This window comes from Sander lucioperca, chromosome 2, assembly GCF_008315115.2.
Source record: "Sander lucioperca isolate FBNREF2018 chromosome 2, SLUC_FBN_1.2, whole genome shotgun sequence".
NCBI classification, from domain to species: domain Eukaryota; kingdom Metazoa; phylum Chordata; class Actinopteri; order Perciformes; family Percidae; genus Sander; species Sander lucioperca.
This window is the reverse complement of record NC_050174.1, coordinates 29,869,822-29,880,707: the sequence shown is the minus strand read 5'-3', so window position 1 is coordinate 29,880,707 and position 10,886 is coordinate 29,869,822. Positions and strand designations below refer to the sequence as shown.

The following is a 10,886-nucleotide window of genomic DNA, read 5'->3' as shown; positions in this document are numbered from 1 at the left end:
CCTTTCCGATCCAGGATATTAAAATTCAAGGCTTAAACGTCCGATTAAAGCTATGCTTTGGCTGTATTTGGGCTGGGAATTCAAGCCATGTTGGGACTCTTACACATCCAGGTCTGCCAATATCGGACCCTTCCGATCAAGGATTTTAAAAATTCAAGGCTTAAACGTCCCGTTTAAAGCTATGCTTTGGCTGTATTAGGGCTGGGAATTCAAGCCATGTTGGGACTCTTTTTCTGGCTGCTCTAAAAACCAAACGTCCTGTTAAGTGAGACTCTTTTCACCTCAGGGTGATACCGTACACATCCAGGTCTGTCACTGGACAATATCGGACCCTTCCGATCCAGGATTTTAAAAATTCAAGGCTTAAACTTCGGATTAAAAAGCTATGCTTTGGCTGTATTTGGGCTGGGAATTCAAGCCATGTTGGGACTCTTTTTCCGGCTGCTCTAAAAACCAAACGTCCTGTTAAGTCAGACTCATTTCACCTCAGGGTGATTCCATACACATCCCGGTCTGTCACTGGCTAATATCAGAACATTCTGATCCAGGATTTAAATGTCCAATTAAAGCTATACTTTGGCTATATTTGGGCTGGTAATTTAAGCCATGCTGTAATGTTCTAATTCATCTCCTAATTTTGTACCTTTTCTCATAGAATTTAAATCTCTACTTAGAACGTTGGATAACAAAAAAAAGATTAAAATTGTGGAAACTGTAGAGCTTTTTTTCCCCTGAAACCTCTAACTAATTATACATTTATGTTTACATGTACCTCTTTTTATTCATTTTTCTATGTAATGATTCTGTTATTAACGACATGATGTATAATGTTACTGATTATTGGTAATGTTGTCATTTGTTATTTTAGAGAGAAATACCAAAATTAAGAACAATCCAACTAACCCAAAGTCCACAGTTTGTTTTCATCTCTGAGCTGGTGATGACGTTATGGCGCCTTCTGGTGACATCATCAGGAACTACAAGAAGAGCACCACCAAACATATTCACACATTACATGTTTACAGATTTTATTAGTTTCATTTCTATGTTTTTATCTTACACACTCACCCACTTTTTAAGTTACATTTCATTACATTTTATGTATTTATTTGGTAATACTATATCCCTTTATATACATATATTATTTTAAATCATTATTTTAAAAACGTAATCCTTTTATTTTTTTTGCATAAAGACGGTAAATCTGGAAGATATGACTTTTTTTATGAATTATTTTGATCCTCTAATGGATCAATGTGAGGAATGTGGATGTAATGGAGGTGTGAGAGTGTAATCTGTTCCTCTGAGATGAAGTGAAGGACTAAATGGTTGAATCCAATCTGCAGCAGTGCTGCTGTGTGCTGTCATGGTGTTTGATCCAGAGAGAGTAGACAGACTCCAGGGGGACACATTTAAAAGATGCTTCTCCTGAAAGAACTAAAGAACCAGCAGTCAGTTGGCTGCTGGTTCTGGAACATTCTCTCAGACACACGTTGGGCCGACTGACCTCCATGTTAGAAAATCTCTCAATAACACCAAGAATTCACTCTCATACAGCATTAACTCACTATTTCTTCTATCCTATATTATATATGTTCACACATCACGATCACAATAACTATGTACACATAGGTAGGATTTATGTGAGGCTTTACAAGTTTTTGTTCCTTTTTGAAGGTTTGTCACGTTTTCAGACATTTTGCAGAACGACCATCATCATAGCACTCCAGGACTGATCATTATCTCCAAACAAACAGTCAGCACTGTTTCCTCTCCTGCCGATTCCCCTGTAACTCTGATGAATCAACCTCTCAACCTCCCAGTAACAGCGACCAGTCAGACCATCTCTACACAGCAGCTGAGGCCACCAGTCAAACCTCTCTGGATGAACATGTCATGTTTAATAAGGATTTAGATTTTAGGAGAAATTTACAGACAAACCAACAAAGTGTAATAAAATGAACATCTGAAGGTGTATTGTAACGATTGGGTCATAACCACGAGACTTACTGTCTCATAGTAGAGGAATTACCGTATAGTACAGGAGAAGCTCTCAGGCAGTTTGGACTTCCATTAGCTGTTTAAGTTTAATTACTAATGTTAACTATCATTTTAGTGATCAATAATTAGCCTGTGTCTATGTTATCTCCTTACATATACCTACGCTCTCCGTCTCTGCTAGATTGGGAATGATTGAGATTTCTCTTGGCACAGCTACCAGAAGACTTCCAACTTTCAGACAGGTTGCTCACGTCACATCTACGTCTTCAAGCTCAGTTGGAGGCTGCTCAGTAACGCTCAGCCATCACCGGGAAAGAGACTTCACTGGTCTCCGTCCAGAGACACGGGACCTGCTGCTCCATTATATATACTGGCTATGGTTAAAACATTTCTTTCAGAACAAAATGTTTCTAAAGAAACCAAATACAGAAAAACAGACTTTTATTTTGAAAAAACAGACTTCCTGTTAGGTATTTACAGCTGAAAAAAATAAAATATATAAAAAACAAAAACAGTCCTCTTCTCTCTCTGCGTTCATGCAGTCCATTATAATAAAACTCCCAGAATGCTTTGCGTCCAGTTTCCTGTTCACCGATTGGTTGATCACTCCGACGCGTCGCCATCTTTCTGTTTCTTCTTCTTCTTTTTCTTCTTGGCACTTTCAACAACCTGCAACACAGAGCGGTATTATTTAAACGATAAATTAACAAAGTTATATTTAAACATGTCCGGCTGGTTAACTTATCAATATTTAGAGATATTCAGAGATGATGTAACGCTGAATCAGGTTTCTACCAGATCAGAGCCTTGAACTTCCTGCAACAAGCATCGCTGCACGTGATGCTAGCTAAAACCAGCGTTAGCCTAGCCACGTTATGCTGCTGTTGTCAGGGAAACATTCACAGTGTTTAACTGTAAACCTCATGGTGCATTCAAAACTATAGTTAAATCAAACGTTCTCATCTGTTGGTTTACTGGTGAAAGAAGTTACACGTTACCATTTAATAATTTACATTTTGATCATCTGCTGTTAACGATAAGCCGTTCTTTAACGTTGCTTCTTATTTATCATCTTGACATAGTATCTGTTGTAGCAGCATCTAGCCCTGGTTAACACCTACGACACCGAGCACGGTTACACTTTAAGTTAATGTTAACAGAACTGACTATCACTGAAGGACACAAGGAACTGAAGGAATCAGAGTCTGACTTCATTACATTCATAACATTATACATTAACTTTAATGTTGATTAAACCAGCAGTTGTATAAATATGCTGTCAGTTTGATGATGTAACTAACCTCTGTCTCTGGCTCCGCCCCCATCTCCTCTGGCTCCGCCCCCATCTCTTCAGGCTCCACCTCTAGTTTGGCCCTCTTCTCTTTCTTTTTCTTCTTCTTCTTCCCGTCCTCAGCGCTCGGCGTGCTGGGTGTCGGGGCATCACTGTCGCTGTCCACTGTCTCCCTCTTCCTCTGAAGGTCAAAGGTCAGAGAGTCATTAGTGACATCACTCACATAGGCAGCCAATCAGAGCCACAGACAGCCAATCAAACAGGCTGCAACTGATCTTTAAGTCAGGTCCACATTTACTTTAGTTCAGTGTGATGAGAGAAACTGATTTAAAGAGAAACCGTATCAACGAGTTTAAAAACATGAAGCAGTAATCATCAGATCATTTAGAGGTATTAATGTCCAGTTTACCTTTGCTGAAGTGTCTGCTGACTCCTCTGTCGCCTTGGAGACACTGCCAAAACAAAGTTTTTCAATCAAACACTGAAGATTATCAGACAGAAGATTCAAACAGAGTGATGACATCAGAGAGTGATGACATCAGTGTGCTCAGTGAGCTGCAGCTCAGCGATCAGCTGACTGAAGAAGCTCAGAGCTGAGAGTTCCTGTAGCAGAGCGACTCCCTGAGAGAGCACTGCAGCTCCCCCAGGGATAACTGTCTGCATAATACACATACTAATACACATATACTAATACACACATACTAAACCCTAACCTGTAACAGAGCACTGCAGCTCCCCCAGGGATAACTGTCTGCATATTATAACAGTATATACAGACCCATTATTGGTCCTCAGGTGGGGCGTACCCGTAGTCTATATATAGACCCATTACTGGTCCTCAGGTGAGGCGTACCTGTAGTCTATATATAGACCCATTATTGGTCCTCAGGTGAGGTGTAACCGTAGTCTATATATAGACCCATTATTGGTCCTCAGGTTAGGCATACCTGTAGTCTACGTAGTCTTTCTTCCATTCGCTCGGCGTGCTGCCGTTGGGCTTCCCGTGTTTGTCCAGGAGTCCTTTCTGAATCATCATCTTCTTCTGACTCGCCTGATGGAAACACGTTTCATATTTAAACAGCCTTCATTAAAAGGGTTATTTATAATAACTTAAGGGAGGGTTGGTAGTTACCTTGGGGCCCAGCCCCCACTTCCGAGGATATGTGTCTCTCTCCATGATCACCCTCTTGATCTTCGCCACGATGCCGTGATCACACGTCGAGATCACTGCCGTCGTCATCAGAGCAACAGCTGACGAGAAAACACCCATTAGATTACTTCCCCTGAGACACGTTATATTACTTCCTGTCACATTAGATTACTTCCCCTGAGACTGGGTCACGTTACATTACTTCCTGTCACATTAGATTACTTCCCCTGAGACTGGGTCACAGTAGATTATGGTTGAGAATTGGTGAAACCATCAGAGAAGGGTGATAGATAGCAGGTCATCACGGCCCGAAGGCTGCTGCATCTATATATCTCATCATGTGGCCACAAACCCCCCGCCCCCCCACACGCAGCCGTATCTCACCTGTGCAAATGGCCTCTCCCTTGGTTGTTATGACGACGATGTCCTGGTTCATCTCGATGCCGTCCTCGTAGCGCAGGACGCCGGGCAGCATGATCTTCGCCCCGTAACAGATGGCGTTCACCTACACACACGCAGCTTATTAGTTATGGAGGGATATACAGTGTTCAGTACAAATTTATGAACCCATGCTAAAGTTAACTAAAAACAGGAATAAAATTTTTGGGAAATTGATCTTAATGCCTTAATTAAAAAAATAAAGAAAAATTCAACCTTTAAGTAGCCCCCACATCATCACATACCCTTCACCATACCTAGAGATTGGCATGTGGTACTTTCCATAAAATCATCTCTCAATGCAAATCAAACCAGATATTAGGATAACTGACATAAAACCATGTTAAACTCTTGTGTACTTATGCCCCCTGTATTTTAAGGAAGAACATTTATTTACGATAGAAATTGGTGTCCTTAAAGGTTGGATTTTTCCTCATTTTTTTGTTTAAATTAAGGCATTAAGATCAATTTCCAAAAGATATTTTTTATTCAACTTTAGCTACAGTTGTACTTACAGCGCTGTCCTTTATACAAGTTATATATAATACATACACACACACACACACATATACACATACACATACACACACACACACACATATATACACATATACACACACACACATATACACACACACACATACACACACACACATATACACATATACACACACATATATACACACACATATACACACACACACACACATATACACATATACACACACACACATCAGTAGTACTCACAGCGCTGTCCTTCATGACGAGGCGTTTGTGGGACACCAGCAGTTTCTCCAGAGGGAAGATGACTCTCCTCAGGTACGTCTCGTCTTTGTTGTGATCAAACTGCCACTGAGCGTCCAGAACGTCGTGCATCGTCACCATGTGGTCCTAAAACAAACACATGATGATGTCAGAGTCATGTCATGATGATGTCACAGCGGTGAGGCTGCACCGTCTCTACAGACTGTGGCGTGCGTCTCCGCTGCAGTTTCCTGTTCCAGAGTTTCATTAGCAAACCTGCACCAACCAGCAGGACGCAACTCAACACTCTGGGTCCCACAGACAGGAAACAGGAAGTGGTTCTCACGTTCTCTCCCAGCACGCCGGAGCGGACTCGTCTCAGCTCCTGCATCTGACCTCCGACCCCGAGCATCAGCCCCAGGTGGACGCACAGCGTCCGGATGTACGTTCCTGCTTCACAGCTCACCCAGAAGATCCCTAAACAGCCAGAGAAAAGAAAAGACTAAAAACTCAGCCAATACTAATACTTTTCAAAATGAAGTGCGTGTTCTTGTCAGGATTGGTCAGACAGCCAAGAGAAAGTGACATCACAGAGTTCAGTCCAGTTAGCGAAACCTCTCTGATTCTCATCATCCCGCCCCGCTGACACTCAGCGTTCACGTGAACATATATACACACGCACACGCCCTCAAGTGCTCGGGTCTTACCCAGCCTCCTCTCGGGGTCGTACTCGATCAGTTTGCTGTCGTAGATCGTTCGGACTCTGAGCTGGCGTTTAACCGCGGCGATCAGTGGCGGCCGCTGGAACAGAGCGCCGGTCAGCATCTCCAACCCCTGCAGACAGAAACACAGTCAGTCACATGACACAGCCAGCCAATCAGAACACAGGCTGAGGATTCTGACATGTGATTTATTCATTGATTTAACGCATCAACTCTAAGCTCTAGTTATTAAGATCTGTGGCAAGCGGGCGACTCACCCGGGCCAGCGTGTGTTCGCTCTCTATGGCGTTGTGCAGCCGAACGATCCCCACATACTCCTTACCTGCAACACGACAGAGAGTAGTGAGGGGGGCCGCTGGGGTTTACTGGGCACACGCAGCACTAAACAGGAAGTCCCGCCCACATTAAACAGGACTACACAGGAAGTCCCACCCACATTAAACAGGACTAAAAGGAAGTACCGGCACTCTGCTGGGACTTGACCAATCGCGTGGCTCGGTCGATGCAGACGATCAGGCAGCCGGTGACCTTGGGGTCCAGCGTGCCGCTGTGCCCCGTCTTCTCCACCCGCAGAATCCTCCGGATCCACGCCACCACCTCGTGGGACGACGGGTTGGCCGGCTTGTCCAGGTTGATGAAGCCAGTCCTGACAGGAAACAGGAAGTAGAATCAGCAACAGTAACCTTCAGAAGCTCCGCATCCCAGATTCACAGACGTATAACTACTGGCCGGCAACTGCTGCACGCGTGTGTATCTCTATGTGTGTGTGTCTATATGTGTGTGTGTGTCTGTCTGTCTGTCTCTATATGTGTGTCTGTGTGTGTGTCTGTCTTCTTGTCAGGGATTGGTCAGACAGCCAAGAGAAAGTGACATCACAGAGTTCAGTCCAGTTAGCGAAACCTCTGATTCTCATCATCCCGCCCCGCTGACACTCAGCGTTCACGTGATATTAACATCAGCTGTAGAACAGATACATATTCATCAGTAATAGTACTTTTAATTAAGTAGATTATAGCCCCAGGTGTTAGCATGTTAGCTAGGGCTGCTCCCTCTTAGTCGATTAGTCGACTAATCGGTCATTTCGGTCGATACGATTGAATGAGTGTTAGTCGACTAAGAATTTCTTCAATCGAGCACAGCCCTAATGTTAGCGGTAGCTTACTTGACGTAGCCCTGGTGTTAGCGGTGGCTTACTTGACGTAGTCCAGGATGGTTCTCTTCAGCGGGTTGCTGCCGTGCGGTAGCGGCGTGTAGTGAGCCGTCCGGATGTTCAGCTTATCGAAGTTCTGAGGAAACAAACGTTGAAGTTTGAGACTATTTCACTTCCTGTCTGGAGAGAATGAACAGAGGCTCTTATTTTGACGGTCTGATGTCATCTTTATAATATATAAGTTTGGGTCGGTGTGATCAGCACAGTCGGCTCGTCTCGGCAGCGGTCTGGTACAGTCGTCTCTCCGCTCGGTTTCCGGTCGCCGCCAGCAGAACGCCGTGACAACCGTCGCCGTGGCGGAGAGGCCCCGCCCCCAGAACGGGAGCGGGGGGTGACTGAGACAAGATGGCCACTCGGAGAATGGATAAACTGCTTCATCATCTCACACCCTGAAGGTACTATACTCGTTATTAACTAATTAATAACTCGTTAATAACAAATTAACTAATTAACAGATTCCTCCTCTGTGGGAGCCGGAGGTTGTTAATAAGGTTACACATCTGTGTGTTTAAATTAAGTCTCTAGATATCTCTATTATATTTCTTTTATAGATATATATCTCTATAGCTATCTATAGCTAGCTAGCTATCTAGCTATCTATGAATACTATCCCGGACAATGTAAAAAGCTGTTTGTTTAGTAGCTTTAAAGCTCATCTATAAAAATCACTTAAAAATGACTCAGCACACGTTAGTTAATCATTCCTCACAACTGTTGGTCTTACTGGTCTCTCCAACCGGTGTGTGAGTGAGTGATATGAAATGTAAAATAGTTATTTGTTACATGTTTTTTTACTCAAGCGATGTTTCAACTTCTAAAATCTTGTGTTTTTCGAGGGACTGAAGATGTAAATTAGCCAAAGGCCAACTCTGCTGCAATGCATCAAATGGTCACATTTGTTTTAATTGCACATTGTCCCTTTTATAAATAAATTGAAATCTACACACACTAAACCCAATGAGAGGATAGATGAAGTTAGTGAGCAGGAACCTTGAGGAGGAGCGGCCATTGGGATGAGATATATAGATATAGATATATATAGATCTATATAGATATATATATAGATCTATATAGATATATATATATAGATCTATATAGATATAGATCTATATAGATATATAGATATAGATCTATATAGATCTATATAGATATAGATCTATATAGATATATATAGATCTATATAGATATATATAGATCTATATAGATCTATATAGATATATATAGATCTATATAGATATATATAGATCTATATAGATCTATATAGATATATATAGATCTATATAGATATATATAGATCTATATAGATATATAGATCTATATAGATATATAGATCTATATAGATATATAGATCTATAAAGATATATAGATCTATCTATATATAGATATATAGATCTATCTATATATAGATATATAGATCTATCTATATAGATCTATCTATATAGATAGATAGATCTATCTATATAGATCTATCTATATAGATAGATAGATCTATCTATCTATATAGATAGATAGATAGATCTATCTATCTATATAGATAGATAGATAGATCTATCTATCTATATAGATAGATAGATAGATCTATCTATCTATATAGATAGATAGATAGATCTATCTATCTATATAGATAGATAGATAGATCTATCTATATAGATCTATCTATATAGATAGATAGATAGATCTATCTATATAGATCTATCTATATAGATAGATAGATAGATCTATCTATCTAGATAGATAGATAGATCTATCTATCTATCTATCTATCTATCTATCTATCTATATAGATAGATAGATATAAATAAAGGGTTTAAGGTAACCTTGAGGAGGAGCGGCCATTGGGACGTGTCCAGCGTTGCCACTTTAGACTCCGGCTGGATGAAGAAGTCTCCGCTCTGCTGGATCTCCTGTTACACAAACGGCCTTCATTTAACGTTCAGAAACTAAAACATGAACTTAATAAACTGAGGCAATATAAAATAAACTCACCCCGACTTCATCTTCACCGACTCTCTTCACTTTCTTCTTCTTCTTCACTGAAACAGTCAAACAGTCTCATTAACATTAAACTTATTAAACATGAAGGTTACATAAACTAATATATACATCACACAGGTTTAATTAAAGGCTGAAACTGATGTTATATTCCATTTTTAAGGATATTTGATTATTAATGAGGTCACAGCAGCCCACGTGCCCTCCATGACAACACGTGGCTGTTAGCATCAGGCGGCTAACGTAAAGCTAACAGGCCGCCTGAACAGACCATCCCATAATTAGCCAACGTGCTGCAAGCATGGCGGAGCAGCTACAGGGCACTGATCAGATTTTAGGAGACACTCAGACAGCGTTTACGGCCCGTTCAGACCAGAGCTCGTGCACTGTTTCACACACCGAGACCCCGACCACGTGGGTCCTCCGGTCACCGTTACCGGGACCGGCTGTAAAGCCTCCAACCCGTCCGACAGGACGGCTGCTTAGCACCGAGACACGAGCCGAACTAACCAACACCATCCAAACATCACAGTAACACAACAAACTAACACCGGCTACAATTATGCAAATATATTTCTTTGAATTACCGTTTTTCTCAATGCAGTTTGGCGTTAAACGCAGTTACACTGCACGTGCGGGTTAGTTAAAATGCCAGCAGAACGGATCGTGTTTGAGCCATTTAACGGCGTTCAGATGCACGTTTAACATGTATAATATATATAATGTTACTGTAACATTAAACATGTATAATAGATATAATGTTACTGTAACGTTAAACATGTATAATCTGAACTATAAACAGTAAAGGTGAGTTTTCCCAGGAACGCGCTGCACACTCACCCTCTGTGTCCGCCATCTTGAACTGAAAGACTGAGCGCGAGACGGCTCCTCCTCATTCTTCTTCTGCTTCTTCTTCTAGACTTCCGGTTGGCTGGATGCTTTGGGACCCTCTGCTGCCCCCACAGGGAAAAGCTGTGTACTAAAGACATTGAACTGCTCTCAGTCTCCTTGCGCTCCTTCTATTTACCCAGAGAATAAAAACTGTTGTTTATATTCACCCGAAGGCCAATGAAAGTACTGCCTTAGAATTAATCTGTTCAGAAACTACAGGCACTATCCCCCGATACCCCAAATTTAATTTTAGGTGACTTCAATCACTGTCACTTGGACAACATTTTAAAATGTTTTTATAAATACGTGTCCTGCCCAACTAGGAATGGGAAGATTCTTGATCAGTGTTATGACCAAGGCATGGAATTAACACCCGACCACCCGCCAAATGCGGGTGAATTTTTAATTAGCGGGTAACACTGTCAATCTACCTGCCACGTTGGCGGG

The 10,886-nt window shown here is 41.6% G+C and overlaps 1 protein-coding gene and 2 non-coding genes across 3 annotated transcripts; all 3 read right to left on the bottom strand.

Annotated features, from left to right (window-relative positions):
- Positions 1-2,429: 2,429 nt before the first annotated feature.
- dkc1 (dyskeratosis congenita 1, dyskerin) lies at positions 2,430-10,437 on the bottom strand. The gene is made up of 15 exons (XM_035996009.1): positions 10,389-10,437; positions 9,543-9,589; positions 9,374-9,460; positions 7,541-7,632; positions 6,808-6,992; positions 6,604-6,668; positions 6,332-6,458; positions 5,971-6,101; positions 5,628-5,771; positions 4,827-4,947; positions 4,425-4,543; positions 4,240-4,343; positions 3,702-3,744; positions 3,303-3,473; positions 2,430-2,670 (listed from the first exon to the last, which is right to left on the bottom strand). The coding sequence occupies exons 1-15, from the start codon at positions 10,402-10,404 to the stop codon at positions 2,605-2,607; spliced, it is 1,518 nt and encodes a 505-aa protein (XP_035851902.1). The 5' UTR covers positions 10,405-10,437; the 3' UTR covers positions 2,430-2,604.
- Positions 4,711-4,787, bottom strand: LOC116063169. Its single transcript, XR_004108201.1, has one exon. It is a non-coding gene; the product is annotated as a small nucleolar RNA SNORD83 (small nucleolar RNA).
- On the bottom strand, positions 6,184-6,262 carry LOC116063170. Its single transcript, XR_004108202.1, has one exon. It is a non-coding gene; the product is annotated as a small nucleolar RNA SNORD53/SNORD92 (small nucleolar RNA).
- Positions 10,438-10,886: the final 449 nt, after the last annotated feature.

What these genes read in the sequence shown, in the direction of transcription:
- dkc1 (XM_035996009.1), bottom strand. An exon ending in TCGGTGAAGATGAAGTCGGG is followed by an intron (nt 9,461 to 9,542) that starts GTGAGTTTATTT and finishes TTTGTGTAACAG; the next exon opens with GAGATCCAGCAGAGCGGAGA. An exon ending in GGGCGGAGCCAGAGACAGAG is followed by an intron (nt 2,671 to 3,302) that starts GTTAGTTACATC and finishes TCTGTGTTGCAG; the next exon opens with GTTGTTGAAAGTGCCAAGAA.